Source organism: Stomoxys calcitrans, chromosome 2 (genome assembly GCF_963082655.1).
Source record: "Stomoxys calcitrans chromosome 2, idStoCalc2.1, whole genome shotgun sequence".
Taxonomy (NCBI): Eukaryota; Metazoa; Arthropoda; class Insecta; order Diptera; family Muscidae; genus Stomoxys; species Stomoxys calcitrans.
In genome coordinates, this window is record NC_081553.1 from 235,714,291 (window position 1) to 235,731,134 (window position 16,844).

At 37.2% G+C, this 16,844-nt stretch overlaps 1 protein-coding gene and 1 non-coding gene across 5 annotated transcripts in view; one reads left to right on the top strand and one right to left on the bottom strand.

The window, feature by feature from the left end:
- Positions 1 to 1,947: 1,947 nt before the first annotated feature.
- The window catches only part of LOC106081611 (mucin-2), a 58,331-nt gene continuing 43,434 nt past the window's right edge, over positions 1,948 to 16,844 (bottom strand). For all 4 annotated transcript variants that reach the window (XM_013243702.2, XM_013243700.2, XM_059363070.1 and 1 more), the window contains 4 exons: positions 4,906 to 5,007; positions 4,460 to 4,610; positions 4,268 to 4,392; positions 1,948 to 4,206 (listed from right to left, as the gene is read on the bottom strand). In XM_013243702.2, the coding sequence (XP_013099156.2) occupies positions 2,620 to 4,206; positions 4,268 to 4,392; positions 4,460 to 4,610; positions 4,906 to 5,007 (1,965 nt within the window). In that variant the 3' untranslated portion in view covers positions 1,948 to 2,619. The remainder of the gene's footprint in view (positions 4,207 to 4,267; positions 4,393 to 4,459; positions 4,611 to 4,905; positions 5,008 to 16,844) is intronic.
- Positions 10,814 to 10,886, top strand: Trnaf-gaa (transfer RNA phenylalanine (anticodon GAA)). The gene has a single exon. It is a non-coding gene; the product is annotated as a tRNA-Phe (tRNA).

The following is a 16,844-nucleotide window of genomic DNA, read 5'->3' on the forward strand; positions in this document are numbered from 1 at the left end:
ACTGTGTTTATAGTTTATTGAAATGATGGCGCCGCCGTTTAGTGATTTTTCTATAGCGTCGTCAATAGTTTGTTTATCTGCCATGAGTTTCGTTCATCATTTTCATGTAAACAATAGAAGACAAGTAAGTGCATGCTAAGTTCGGCCGGACCGAATCTTATATACCCTCCACCATGTATCGCATTTGTCGAGTTCTATGCGCGGTATCTCTTTTTAGGCAAACAAAGAATATTCAATAAGAACTCTTATGCGATTGGAGCTATATCAAGTTATAGTCCGGACCATTAATAAATTGAATGCTGAACATTGGAGAAGTCATTGTGTAATATTTCGGTTCATTCGGTTAAGAAATGCGCTTTGTAGGAGCTCAAGAAGCATAATCGTGAGATCGGGTTATATGGGAGCTGTATCAAGCTATTGATCGATTTAGACTATATTAGACACGTATGTTGAAGGTCATGAGAGAAGTCGTTGTGTTTCAGCCAAATCGGATGAGAACTGCGCGCTCTATTGGCTCAAGAAGTCAAGATCCATGGTCGGTTTATATGACAGCTATACCAGATTATGAACCGATTTGAATAATACTTAACACAGTTGTTGAAAGTGATACCAAAACACTACGTGCAAAATTATAGTCAAATCGGACGAGAATTGCGCCCTCTAGAGGCTCAAGAAGTCAAGACCTAAGATCGGTATATATGGCAGCTATATCAAAACATGGACCGATTTGAACCATACTTAGCGCAGTTGTTGGAAGTGACACCAAAACACCACGTGCAAAATTTCAATGAAATCGGATGAGAATTGCGCCCTATAGTGGCTCAAGAAGTCAAGACCCAAGATCGGTTTATATGGCAGCTATATCAAAAAATGCACCGATTTGGCCCATTTACAATGCCAACCAACCTATACTACCAAAAAGTATTTGTGAAAAATTTTAAGCGGCTAGCTATACTCCTTCGAAAGTTTACGTGCTTATGACAGACAGACGGACTGACTTGGCTAGATCGACTTAAAGTGACAGTACGATCAAGAATATATATACTTTATGGGGTCTCCGACGCATATTTTGAGGTGTTGCAAATAGAATGACGAAATTAATACACCCCCATCCTATGGTGTAGGGTACAATAAACTATTTTCTATCCTTGATGCAATGCAGGGATTACCGAGAGGGGGTGATGTAAAATTTTAAAAGGAGTTTTATTTTCGTTAGTTCATTTCCATCTCACTGAACTGGCTAGCAATCTGACATACATGGAAAATGTATTTCAAATTAATTTGTGGATTAATATATTCCTCGAGAGATGGTTATAGCGGATCGTATAGTTAGCTATTCGGCAAAATTCGATGAGATGATCTAGTTTTGAGCTCTCTTTTTTTTGGAAAACCAGTGCGGTGAAATGATAATGTTTAAACCTGCCTGTTACCTTAAATGATTTAGAGACTCTCCTTTCGAGCGTGGAACCTCTTGCCCTAGATCAGCCGATGTCGCTGGACTGCCTACCCACAAGGTGATGAATGGGATGTTCGCTGCAAAAAATTTAAGAAAATTTAATCCGAGGGAGAAGGAAGGTTGTCAAATATCGGATTTCCCAATGAGGACTTGACAACTTTGTTTTTAAAAATAAAACGCAAACCTTTTGAGATATTTCAAAAACTTTATTATGGGCTTGAAATATAATCAAAACATTTACGAGCAGAACTCGACTTCGTTCATATGACCACCACGGGCACGTTTGCACTTGTTATTAACCCAACTCCTCAATGGACAGTGACAGTTCGATGAGTTGTGTAAGACTGAGCTCAAAAATTAAATTCGAAGTTGTCAAGTACCTATTGGAAAACCCTTTACTTCCACGAAAGTATTTATTTTCATATCATCAACGCCATCTATGTTTCAGGTCGGCCACCCTTCTACTTGCCAGTCATACACTTTACTATAGATAATTTTATTTAAATTTATTAACGAAATTTCTTAATCAATAGTACAAAATAATTGTTTGTATTGGTAGTCGATGCACATTAAAGCGCACGTGTTTACATACAAGAACATATAAACAATTACAACTATACAATAGTGGTCTTAAATTTAAGCAATAAATGGTGAAGTAGGTGTTAGGTACAGCATACACATGAACATAAGTATATATACATACATATGTACATAGAAATAGGCTGTTTGTATGTACATTATGTTAGAGTCTTTCGACTTCTTCTTCTCCTTGGATGTAGGATTAACATGGAGAGCGGTTCCAGGTGCCACACGCACTCCTTCTCTCTAGGAAACAGGATGTGTAAATTATTCTAAGAATGGACAAATGGATTTACGAATACACGAAAGGGGTAGGAAGAGCAGGCATGGATAACTTAAAGTAGTTAACAAGTAATACGAGTATGTGTTCATTGTCGAAATGTCTAACTGCGCAGGCGTATGGTATTTCTACACGAGATTCGAATATCTATCGAATTTTACTATAATTCCATATTATTTTCTAATCAAAATGGTTGGGGTGGATTGGTGGTGGTGGTTAGTGGGATGAAGATAAGGACTGTATACTAAATTCATAAATGGAATACTTGAAATTTACACGAGGGCATTGGGGATGATGATTTTTCCTATCTACGTAGACATGGTTCACAGGTACCGGGTATTACATAGGACGGATGGCATTCTGGACATTTGGGATTCTCCCCAAACCAATGCAGATGCTCGTCGGTGTCAGCTCTTCTCTCGGGTATCTTCAGCTGAAATGAGTTGTAGACATCGCTGTCCAAGTAGCCGGTACGACCAACATTTTCCAGGGGGAAGGCATACTCGGGCACCGAAAGATCTTTGCTGATTTGGAAAATATCCTCAGGCTCGTTGGAAGAAGTTGGAGCCGTCCCCGTCGCCTTGGTAGGTTTATCCGCCTTCCGCCTTGTACTCACTCCATTCGGTTGAGCTGTTTCCTTTACTGATCTGGAGGTGGGCGGGCGCAAAGTGGGGCGAGAGTCTACTTCTTTCTTCTGATCTATGCCAAAATGAGGATTTGGCGAGAAAGTGCCGCTGGCACTGATCGAATTGTAGTCCAGCACAGTTTCGGGATATTGACGTCCATCCACACCAATGGGCACTTCCATTTTCGGGGGTTCCAGTCCATCAGAGGGCACCTTCCATTCGTAGTATATGGGAGGACCTTGAGTGGTGGCCACATCATGCTGCACAAAATCAACGAGGGGTGGCAGTAGATGCTTTGAGGGCACACTCTCAGCTATGGATTTGCTTGTGTTAAATGCTGACACCGTAGGTCTGGGTGTAGGTATTTTAAAACCTTGAGCCGGAGCTGGGGTTCTCAGTTCTTTACTCAGTTTGTCGGCATCGAAACGATTTAAATTCCTACCAGATTGCGTAGTGGTCGTAGGTGCGGTGATTGATGAGGATCTAGTGAAGGGTTTTCCCAGCATAGTTGTTGCTCTGGAAGGTGGCCTTGTTGTGGTTGGTCTCGTAGTAGTTGTTGTTTGACGTGTCATAAAAGGGGCTGCTGTGGAAGCCCTAAACAATGGCCTCACCGTTGTAGTTGTGGTCGTGGTGCTGCTGTCCTCCAAGTTGTAGATGGGAAAGAGTACTGGAGGTTCGTAAATTTTCGAGGGAATCTTAATACTCGGATTGGCAGTGGCCTTCGTGGTGGAAGTCGATGTCGATGTTGTCGTCCTCAGGGTGGTCAGTCCAAAGCTGGATTTCGTGGTAGTGTAAGCGTTTTTGCCTCGATTCTTTTGATTTCTGTCTTCATTCGAGTTGAAATCGGCCGATGTATTGTAGCGAGTGCTGTGGCTGGTGCCCAAATCGTCCAGTTCATATTGCAAATGTTCATCATGGCGGTTGTGAAGAGCAGCAACGCCATTAAAACGTGTTCCTAGGGATCTGCTATTTGAGGATGTTGGTCTGAGGGAGGAAGGTGAAGGTTTCGATGTTGTAGTGGTGGTGGTGGTGGTGGTGCTGGGATTATAATACGATATTCTGGTGGTCGACTTTGCTGTGGTGGTTATCACAGTGTTATCTGGTATTTGGGGTTCATAAGCTGGTGGCAAAATAAGCCGACTGGGCGGCGGTATTTTCCATCGTTGTTGCCCAGTTGGCTGTGTGGGTTGATTTGAAGATGATAATGACTTTTCTTTCTTATAGGAGTTGGTGTCATAGATTTGATTGAGCACAGACGAAAGAGACTGTGGAGGTGAGTGAAAGAATATTACTTTAGTGAGGAAATGATTTTTGAATGGGTTTTACCTTTTGATATTGGCTTCTGAAAGATTCCCCTGAATAATCAGGGGCATATGGACGATCCAGAAGGTCGGGACGAGGGGTTCGTAAATTATTCTCTTCCTCATTAACAAAAGGCTTGTCCCGTTGTCCTGCAAATGGAAAATGCTAGCAGTATGTCCTTTTTAGATAGATTTCCCCCCGGGGGTTTTCACTCACCTATTAGCAAATTGGCAGTGTAGTCACTTTCTGCTTTCGAGCAATTCACCATATACCAGTGATCACATATAAGCATTCTCTGTTGGAACAGTGTTGTATTTGGACATGAGTAGCTGAATTGGCGTCCCAAGCCATCGCACATGTGATAAACCTGAAAAGTAATTTTTACAAAATTAAACAAATAATTGAACAAAAAAACAAGAGATTTCGCATATTGAAATGATAAGAAACCAAAAAAATAAATAAATTTACTATCTTCCCAAAATCGTTATCCAATCATGAAAGGTTCACAGCATTGTTAGAAAAACAAAATAACGAAATGGGCTAAAACTAAAAAAACTTAAGCAATTTCTTTGTTTTTCTTAAATGAATTTACTTGATTTACTTTTGATTTATTTAGTTGTGCATGCATTTTTTCTTGGAGAATTATTTCTTGTCAAACTTACCTGACAGCCAGTTTCAACATCTGCATAATAGCCAGCAGGTCGACCGGCACACGAGAAAGATGTCTTCTGGAACGAGCGGTGGGCCCCTATTGCATTCTGACTCTACAAAGGAGAAGAAAAGATGAAAACGAAACAACAAGAATTACTGAAAAGATCATTTGCTCTTGCAATGAATCAATATGATGGGCAATGTCAAAAGAAGTCATAAATCAGAATTAAACTAGCTCCCATCTATCGGACAGAATTTTGCATAAATGTTTAATTTTCATTTGCGAAATCAAAAGATTAATTAATGACAATCGGTATGTCATTAAGTCATCTCTATAGTTATGTTGATATACCCACACACATACACATGTACATACTGCAAACATAATGGGTATGAACATGCAACTACTGGTGAAGAATGCTGTGACGTTTAGTTAAATATTAGCATCTGTACTAGACACTGCAAGAGAACAACATTCAAGGCACTCAGATGCCATGTTGATAAAATGAAGTTTATCTAAACGAAACACAAGCTACGATTCATTTCGCATGAGCGACATAAATTACATTTCACATAATATCCCCGAAAACAATAGAAGTAAAAGGATATAAGAAACAGTGCTCAGAAGCCAAAATCTTTTTTTTTTAAGTTTGAACAAATTTATTGTTTTGATGCGTACTATTGTACTTTGTTTTATTTTATTACTTATTGTATTTTTTACTATCTGCTCCGGTGTGCTTCGCTGCACCTTCAATTTATATTCGTATTTAATTCTCAAATATCTTTCCATAGAATTCCATATTGACCCATTTGGTATACATGTCCATTAGGGGCATAATTTTGGAGTGAAGCGATTCTCCGGGAATTGACTCAAATTTTTACATAATTTTCGTATTCTTCTCTCAATTACCTTTGTCCATTGGGAATAGGCCCCAAAATTTTTATATTAGTTTCGTATTCTACATTCAAATATCTATCCTTTGAATCCTACTCTGTCTCGATCGGCCTACATGTCCGTTTTGGGGTTAGCCTGCCCCTCGGACTTGACCCCAAAGTTTTTAAATAAGTTTCGTATTCCATTTCCGATTATCTTTTACTTGATACCCATATTGCCCCAATCGGTGAACATGCCACTTATGCGCGGTTTTTGGGAGTCGGTCGGGCCCCACACCTTTGGGATCAAATTTTTATATCAAGTTCGTACTCTACTCTTAAATACCTTTCATTTGATATCCCTACTGTCCCAGTCGGTAATCATATCCGTTTGGGTAGATTTTGGAGTAAGGCGTGCTCATGGCTATTGGACCCCAAAGTTTTATACCAATTTCATGTTTTTGGGTTACCATAAGTGTGCAAACCAAATTTCGCTTCTATCGATGCACACATCTCCGAGATCTGGCGTTTTTGAAAATAGGGGTACGGAGGATGGCCCGCCCCGAAATGAAATGAAGTACCCTTTCTCCACCGGGGCGCTAAACTCTACCATCTGTGAAAATTTCTTGAAAAGCAGTTCAGCAGTTTTCGAGTCTATTCGGAACACACAAACAAACAAAGAACAACACTTTCATTATACTCTCCACCATAGGATGGAGGGTATACTCATTTCGTCATTCCGTTTGTAGCACATCGAAATATAGATCATAAACCCCAACAAAGTCGATTTAGCCATGTCCGTCTGGCTGTCGAAAGTACGCTAACTTTCGAAGGAATAAAGCTAGGCGGCAGAAATTTTGCACATTTACTTCCTAGCCACCGTGATGCTTAGGTTAGCATGCCCGCCTATCGCATCGAAATGTCCGGGTTCAAATCCCGCCAGTGAAAACAAATGCTGCCAACATTTGTGAGTTTTTCAGCCAAAGAGGTGTCACTTTTCAGTGACAAGCCGTTTGGACTCGGCATGAAACAGAAGGTCCTCTTATCATTGAGCTTAAATTTGAATCGGGCAGCACTCAATTGATATTTTGAGAAGTTAGTTTCCTTCCGATTTGTTTCGCAATGGGATGTAATATAGGTCTATTGGGATTGTAAATGGCCTATATCGATCCATGTTTTGATACAGCTGCCATGTAAACCGACCCGGGATCTTGACTTCTTGAGGCCCTAGATGACAAAATTCTTATCCGATTTGTCTGAAATTTTGCATGGAATGTTTTTTTACGACACAACTGTGCTGGGTACGAACAATTTAGGTTCATAATCTGATATAGCTGCCATATAAACTGATCTCGGATCTTCTTCAGCCGCTAGAGGACGCAATTATAATCCGATTTAGTTGAAATGTTGCATAAAGTATTCTATTTTGACTTCCAACAACTATGACAAATATGCTCGAAATCAGTGTATAACCTGATGTAGCTCTCATATAAACCGATCTGCAGATTTTACTTCTTAAGCCCCTATAAGCCTCATCTCTTATTCAATTTGGCCGAAGTTTGACACAATGACTTCTACAATGATATATAACATCCAAATTAAGTATGGTCCGCATCAGTCCATAATAGCTCCAATAACATAGCAATTTGACAGATGCAATCCAATCCGGCCGAACTTAGCACGTTTTTATTTCTTTTTATATAATAGATTTTCTTCTATGTCATTTTATTATACTTTACATTATTATATTTATTTATTTTTTGATTTATTTTGTTTTAGATTACTTTATTTTAATTCTATTTTATTTTGTAATATTTTACTGTTTTGTTTTATTTTATTTCCTAGGTTTTTATTTATATTATGTAATTTAATATTACGTTTTTATTTGCCTTTTAAATAGCTTAAATTATTTGACTACCTTCATTTGGAGTACCTAAATTTATTTCGTTCACTGTATCAGAGTTTGTTTTGATTGCAAATACTCTCACGCGCCAAATTGTTGTGCTCTATCTGTTGGAGCGAAGTTCATGCGAGATCATTCCGTCGTTATTCAGCACGCCTATATGAGACATAAACCGACAACGAACGATTTTCTGCAGCATGCAGTGGTGAAGATGCAATAGATGGAGTACCTACCCATATGATGACAATGCAATTACAAAGCTCCAATATTGCAATATAAGGCCATTGCTATTTTATTACTGTGTGCAGTGAGTACGACAGCGGAAAATGGTATTGTTACTTTTTGTTAAACATTTTATTTGTCAAAAAAATGTTGCCATAAAGCACAGAATTTGGCCATTGAATTAGAAAAGAATAGGAGTAATCTAAGGTAACATACGCTTAGGTAAGGTTAGATTTAACTGGCAGTCTGCCATCAGACTCACTTAGACATTCTCGTCTATTGTGATACCACAGGAACAAGAGAAGGAAGAAAGACATAATTTTAGAGTGTTCACAACCCCCCTAGGTGACTATCATCATTCGTTGCCCTTCGGGCCTGATTCTGGAGGCTTAGCTTACATTTCCCTAGAAGCATACCCATAAATTCCAGTTCGCCTGTGTAAGGTAGTTACTAGTCTCAGTACTAGTACGAGTAATTTATACAATGAAGAGCAGTGGCGAAGCAGTCAAAGTTTCTGTTAAACTTCCTTCATGTAGTACTCGGGAGTCACAGCCATTGTAAGTATCGCCTGATATTGATAAAACGAAACGATTAGTATCGTTTGGTATTAGATGTATTGCAGACCAGGTAATGCTTTTAATACCAAACTGTTGATTTACACTTATATGTTTAATAAACATCTTCCTTGGAGTATGCAGCTATAACAAGATATTAAATTGTAAACTAAAATAGTATCTTTCGTCTGGTATTTAAAATTTCAAAATTATTTAAATACGGAAACAAATGTCTGTGGGTACACCCACAATAAATGAACTCCAAGCGAATGTGGCCCGAACGGGACAATATTGATCTTAAATGAAAGGTCTTTGGGAGTAGAGTGGTAAAGTGTCTGACACTACACTACTCATCAATATGGGGTGGCACAATTCCCCAGCTTGCTGCTGTGGACGGATAAACTTATTGTATTTGGTTACGGCCATCAGTTCACATCGATCTTTCCAAAGAGTGATGATGTCATTTGCTATGACAAGTGGCCGTAAACATGTCGTCTTCATTGCATTGAACTATTCTTCTTCGGCATCAACTATATGTCTGCCTGTCGGTCCGTCTCTTAGTTAGTTTACCTGCCCCCATTAAAGGGACTTCTTGTTGTGCGACACAGAGCGAGAAAGACCGCCGACCCAGAAGTTACAATCTGGGAATCTAGTTAATTTACCAATTCCGCCGCAAATGACAATCACCACTAAAATGTCTAAAGTTCACAAGAAAATCCCATTGCATATATTTTGTGAGTTTGTTTTTCGACTGGGAAATTAATTTCGCAAAATAAGCAAACATACAAGTTGGTGCATTATTCGGCAAGTTCCATTCATATGCATGGCGAAGCCGTAAGAAGAGCGACCTACCAGCAAGTTTGTTGGAAGTTTGCATCAACTTGATTGACACATTAATAAATAGTAGGTAGATATCTGCCTGCTGGAAGTCACCAATCTATCTCCAAACATAAACAGTCGCAAAATCGAATTGGAGATTGACGCATACTACATACGCTCGCCCAGCATCAGTAAATTCTGTGCATGTATGCATGTATCACCTTTGGCAATTCAAAGAGAAACGGACACAGTGTTTAAACGATAATACTACGAAATTTAAAGAGAAAAACATTGTCTTGTTATATCTGTAGCCTAGTACTGTTACATTTTTCGTCCGAACAGTTTCAAAACGCATTATAAGAAAGCTGATACTACACGATAAGACTTGTCATATGTCATATTTCGAAAATAGCTACACTGGAATTTGTACACATCGTGTGATACGTACGAAAAATTTGATATGACAAATGGATTTTGACACAAATATGCAACCTTTTCGATTGAATCGAACTTTTATTTTAGCACACATACATGTAGACACATGTCTATAAAAAAGTACAATACATGTGAGAATACATGCCGATTAGTGCACGCTTTATACATATTTGACGTACATACGTACATAAGACAAGTCGTATGAATATAGAAAGTGACAGATCATATCAAATTTTAAAGTGTAATAGCAACATAAATAGTAACGAAAATATTTCGCAGAAGTAGTACATTCTGAGTACGATAAATACATAAAATCATCACGAACTGGGCCAAAATCAACTCTATTTGACTAATGCAGCCTTTTTATTGTGTTTTATTTTTTTTACATAAGTTTATGTACTGATGACAAATATTTTCCATCAAATTTCGCAATTAATAAACAGAAAATTTTGATGCGAATGAACTTTGTACATACTAGACTTATGGAGAAAAAATAATTTTTTAGATTCTGTGCAAAAGTCTGAATTCTACCTGCCTTCTCATCCGAAGGACGGCGTTCCTATTGTAAATTCCAAACGCAAAAACCGGCTCTTGTCCCTCGGTTCATTATAAAACTGTGCAAAAAAATTTTATTTTTAAAAATTTTCCGACATCTTCACTTTGCCTTTCCGTGCCCTTATGGTTTGGGGGCATGTGTAATTGAGGAAGCAAATTTGTTACTATGCCAAAAAAAAAGAAATTTATTTCTCAAAAATTTTTAAAAAAGTGGTCTACTCCCAGTTCATAATAAGATAGGTATGTGACTTTTATTTGTTATGCAAGTTTAGTTTTAAACTGATAGCAGGTAATCTACTTCAGTTTTTCGCATGCTAACTTTATTTTTCCAATATTAAAAATCAACTTTTGCTTCTCTGGTCACACCACTGTACTTATAATTGATTGAAGAGTGCGGTGGGTCAGTGAAGTCACCCCATTTACAAACACACACACGCCACTGCTATACGCACTCGTGTATAAATAAGAGAGAGAGAGAGAAAGAAAAACCCAACAACTAAATTCTTAGTACCCATATACAAGAATATGTATTGAATGATGGCTAGATGGCAACCATGTGCCGAAATAGCTCAGTTGGGAGAGCGTTAGACTGAAGATCTAAAGGTCCCCGGTTCAATCCCGGGTTTCGGCAAGACCTTTTTTTTTAAATTTCTGTCCTTTGTGTATTGACGAAATAGAATTCTCTACACAAAAATTTATTAACAGAAACACTTCAAAAATTATTGCTAGAATCGAATTGAAAACGATTGAATGTTTCCATGCATGACTAAAGAATGTGTGTTCGCAATTTTTTTTTGTTACACCCTGCCAATTGATAGAGACAAATACTATCCAGTTGCAGCCAAGCCTTTAAAATTGTTTTTCAAAAAACTAAAAAAATCAAACAAACACTCCATCCATTATCTTGTTAAGACAGCCATGAGAGTGAGAGACAAGGTTGCCTTGAACTTAAAATGAAGCATAAGAAAATTATAAATCGAAGGTTGTGTTTGCTGTTCATAAGAATTTGATTCACTCCAAATGTGAGTAGGTGTCTTGCAATTTTCCCTTGTGCCACGATATTGCAACTCTTTTCCAATTCTGATATGTATCGAAATTCGGGGAAAAATAAATTATAGGTGTAAACATGGTATGGCCATTGAGTTCACTGTCAGTTATTGGCAACATTGTACCCATTGTGTAAACACATGGAACCTTAAGACACAAGGTCGAAAAGAATCTACAAAATCTTTATTTATAAGTTTTTAAGTAAAAATAAACTTAGGGGACCTTTTTCCAGGAGCGCAGAAAGTTTAGTCTAAGTATTGTTTGAAATTTTAATACAGAAGAGTTCAAGATTTGTGCAACACTGTTAATTTTTTAATTACTCAGCGCTAGGCTATAAGCCTACTTTTCTCCCGTACTGTAAAAAGGAAATAAAAAATCAAACGCTATCAATTTATAGATAATTTTTGAGGCGAATGAACTCATAACTAGGCTCGTTATAGAAAAGTGTAACGAAAAAATCGCTTGTCTTTAAAATGAATCTGCTACACTCAGAGAAATTTATTAGTAAACACAGAAAAAAGTTTGTTGAAAATGGAACAGCTGTAATTTTATGCTTATTCAACAAACTTTTTCAGCTGTTTTCAAATTGTAAAATGTCGACCGTAGCTCCAAAAAGTCAAGTCAAAAACACAATTTTACCAATTTTTGTGCTGTTTAATAATTTCAAATAACAGCAGATAAAATATTTACTAAATCATATTTATGCTTTCAGACAAAACAATTATGCCTAATGTTGCCAAAAATCTACATTGACATACAGGAAATGTCTTAACTATCATTTAGAAGTTCATAAAATTTGTAAGTGTTTCCTTCATAGGTTAAAAGTTTTGATTTTAAAATCAGCAGACAGTGTTTGCTGATACCAAACATATTTTTCTGGCGGTTTTGAACGTCCTTATGCATTTAAATTGAATAAGGACGAATTTTAAAAACAAATTAAGCATTGGAAGCCACCATGGCGCAGAGGTTAGCATGTCCGCCTATGATGCCGAACGCCTGGGTCAAATCAGAGAGTGAGCATCAAAGTATTTTTCAGCGATGGTTATACCCTTACTAATGCTACATTTGCAAGGTATCCTGTCATGTTCAAACTTATCTACCAAGTGGTGTCGCTATGCAGCACGCCGTTTGGATGCGATGTAAAAAAGTAGGCCCCTTGTTATCATTGAGCTTAAACTTTAATCGGACTGCTCTCATTGATATGACTGACGTACGAAAGGCTGCTGCTCTATGCGCCCAGAATGGTTAATATTCATCGGTATCCATAGCATAGATTAATAGGCTTAACAAGTCGCCATCTATGTACATATATGAGTCTGTTTAGTTTACTTTTTTTGTAGCATTTAAAAATGTTTTACTTAGCCAAAGGCCTAAATGCCATATCTGCTTGGTATGCGTTTAATGCACTGAAACTATGCGCCATCCATAATGGCATCACATTTGGGAGAGTAATTTTTCAAATTCGAATGTTTGCAGTGAATGACATCAACAAATTACCATTGGTTCGATCTTTCATGTGGCAGACTCTTTGATTTTGTCTTGACTTGGTATTTATTTATGAAGACCATTCTATGTACATATGTACTTGGCGTCTGGAAGAATGTTTTTGTTTTGTTGTTGGTTTTGAAATGGAGTAACACCAGTCCAGTTTCATTGGTGTAGAATAATCTGCGAACATGTTTGCGGTTGATTTCAACTAATATTTGTAGGTATTAGTTTTCTTGTCGTCATTACTTAAGCAAATAGTTATTATTAGACACCATTAGTTATTATTAGTCGCCATGCTTTGATAAACATTTGTTCTCAAAATGACTTACTGCCAAAATCACGAACTTTCTTGATTCGTTCGCCATGTCATAGCTGATATCAAAGATTGTTTTTTTTTTCGTTGAAAATTTCAATTTTTTTAACTTGTGAGATCTTCCCTGTCCAGTTGTTATATTGTATTTTACTTCTAGTGAACCTCGTGGTAAACGAGAAAGGCTCGTGATAGTCCGAGAAAAATTGTCGCCGATTGGTGTGATCATGTAAATGTCACTGAGACGGCAGTCGAGATGGGCGACTAGGAACGGTAGCCTATTAGGGTCAACTTTACCGCAATATTGAGCATAAGTTGAGATATGAATGAGAACGAGTTGCTTTCTAGATTCTTTGGGTACGGTGAGAAGGTCGAGGTTGATTTGTATTCAGACTAACGATTCAAAATGGGACCTACGCTTTCCTAACGGCGAACACTGTGCGGTGAGCACTATATTTGAGAACCTTGATATCTTGTTTATGATGATGCACTTGATATTGACATCTCATAGAGATTGCCAGACGTGTTTCGGTCTTGCTTGCAAATATCTGTGCCGGGATACCCTCTATAATCAGTATTTAAGGTCTGTCAATGTCAATTCGTAATGTATAGAATTCCTGAATAAGCTCTTTTTGCCGAACTACTGAAAATAGTAGGGATGGCCAGAATGATAGAACTCTCCGACCTTCCCATCAGGGGCACAATTCTTATCCTACACTATTTGTTCGACATTATCAGTAGAATTCTTTTATGATGTTAATTTAGAATAAATTTTGTGATCTTACTATACATATGCCCCTGTTCCTTAATGGAATGTTCATGGGCAAAATTTGCATTTACTACACATGTTCTTTAAGATTTTACCAATAGGTAAAAATTGTCCAAAAATCTTGCAAAATTAGACCCTGTCAAGCTAAACTTATTCTTTCGTGTGTTAATCCCATGTTAATCTCGTCGATTTATATGCTCACTTCAGTATGAAGATATTGCGTTGGGTCCACAGATACTAAGTCCATTAACAAAGAAAAGGTAGAAAAATACCCAAAAATAGAACTGTCTTAGAAAAATTTATTCTTATCACACAAATGGGAAAATTTTTTCCAAAAAATGTTTGTTAATTCTGTATTTTTTTAAGTACGACGTCAATATTATTGCCGTGGATAAAGAATATGTACATAATTTTCCATCAAAGGAATTGAGTATCAGACTTTAATGGGTGAACTACAATTTAAAATATTAAATCCATAATCTACTCCCAGGGTCTATGCTTAGCCACTTGGCACCAAATTTAATTGTGACATTTGTACTAAACTCTCAAATACTTTTAATTTGAGACCCTAAATGTGCCAATCGGTCTTTATGGCCGCTACGTGGTGTTGGGGATAAGACATCTCCCGGAAACTTACTATTGTTATTTATATATATACATCAATGTTTCGATCCATCAGTATATATGCTTGGTGAGTTTGGAGGACTGGGGAATTCCTCCAGTAAGTATCTGAGCCTTCATTTATATGATAGTTGAGACCGTATTTATGCGGTTTTATACACTACGTTAAAATATATTTCATTTAAATTTCATATTATTGTAAACGATCGTCTCTTTGGGTTAGGATGGGATGTTTCACCCAAACAAGATTCGTTTGAGTTCTATTTTGTCCGCTCTTTGAGGTTTTAGGTGTCCGAATGTAATTTTCACAGCAATTTTGGTACAAATTCTATTTCCACTGAAATTTTTTCTAAGTTTGAGCAGCATTTTAAAGAAAATTTGCATTCGAAAAAGTGCATTTTACTTAATAATATGAAATGTTTTTTATTGGTATTCACAAATATTTCTTTTTTAAACAATATTTTTCAGATTGGACAACATTTACAATAGAATGTTGTTTAATTTAATTTTAAGATAATATTCTTATGTTGATGTCTTGCGCCTATGGCTCAATATCACAAAAAAAACTTTGAAGGAGAAAAACTCCTTGATTTTTAGTAATATTTTTTTTTTGTTTAAGTAATTTTTTCTTTTGTCTCTAGCTACCTGCAATTTTAATGCACAAAAGAAACGTAATTTTTGTTGTTTGATATCATCGGATCTGTATAATCAAATCCAAGAATCTAAAGATTAACATAATATTGGCTCGAAATCTACCAGGTGCTGTGCCGCTCACAATCTTAACCAGTTTCGAAGATTTCCACCGCATCTTGACATTATCGGCGGAATTGATCGGAATGAACTATAAAGGCAATAATTTTGCCTCTCCAGCTAGCTTAACAACAATTAAAAGAACAATGTCGTTAGAGTTGCATGAAACGAGCCAGCCGCAAATCCACTGCCATCAATGGACTACAATGGTCGCTCCCTAAAATATTGCAAAAGCAACAAGACTCATGGAATGGCATCCCTTGTACAGCAAAAAAAAACTGCAATTTTCTAATTACGACTTTTTTGTAAAGCATTTGGCATTTTGTTCTTTTTCCCGTGGAATAGAATCAACATCATTGCGTGCTTGCCATTTAAGTATTCAGCTAAGTAATCCATTGGGAGAACAGCATTTGCACCGAACAAGTCAAAAATCCATAAATTATTCCAATCACCAACAGGCAGCAACAGTATTTAAGTGACAACGTTACTGACGCTGGTGCAGAGTTCAAGATGACATTTCCAAATTACGCACCAACGCCACTTTTAATGTTCTTGTTTGGGGTTGGCTGGCTGGTATTTTGAGGAGCTTCACAACCATTTATGGATCGATCGATTTCAATGTAACCTCCTCTAGACTAGACTTCAGAGGCATCGAGTGACAGCAATGTTTCTGCGAATTAATGACAAATCGAATTGAGATGCGGTTTTTAGTGGATGAATTACGACAGTGTCACTTTAAATGTCAACAGCCAGCTAAGAAGCAGGTGATCAATAAACCATGATGTAGGTACCTACTTTTTTAATTGTGGTCATAAACAAGGCTTACGCTTTTGTCACTTCATCTTTTATGGGGGTTAATAATACATGGCGCGACAACCACCGGCACTTTCAATAGCATTAGCCATTGTAAGTAAGGAACCCACCAACCAACCATCAGTTGCCCAGCATCTGCATTAGCATCACCACTTACATCTGTACATCGACTGTTAATATGTCCCCAAATGTGGGTGAAGATGAGATTACCATTTCAAGTACAAGTCAAATGCAATTATGAGTCGATCAATGGTTTGACATCTTTCGATTATAGCCACAATTACATTTTGCCATTTCATAATTGCACACATCCATATGAGGCATTCCATATTCCGCAAGTAGTTTGGCAAACAATGAACGTCGAAACTTCCAGGTCATTGTGGTTTGACAACATAGTTTAACGGTCTTCGCCGGTCCTCTCCAGTAACAGTTGCCTCGTCTCAGAGTATGGTAAAAGTATCAGTTTACAATTCATATGTATACCAAAAATGACTTTATCCGCCCGCTTACATCATCAATTGCATCTTTTCACATTGTACACGACTCTAACAAAAAGCATTGAAGTTTGGATAGTTCCAAATTCTCTAGAACTGATAATCGATATATTCATATCGAAGCTATGTATATCTTAATCTGAATAGATTTTCATGAAATTTAAGAAAACATCAAAAAGGCATGCAATTTCTCGAAGAATTGTTAATAATATTGCAATGTTATTAAAATGCGAAAAAATAAGTGTATGGGAGCTATATTTGAATCTTAACCTATATTTCCTTTCAATTTCAATAGGT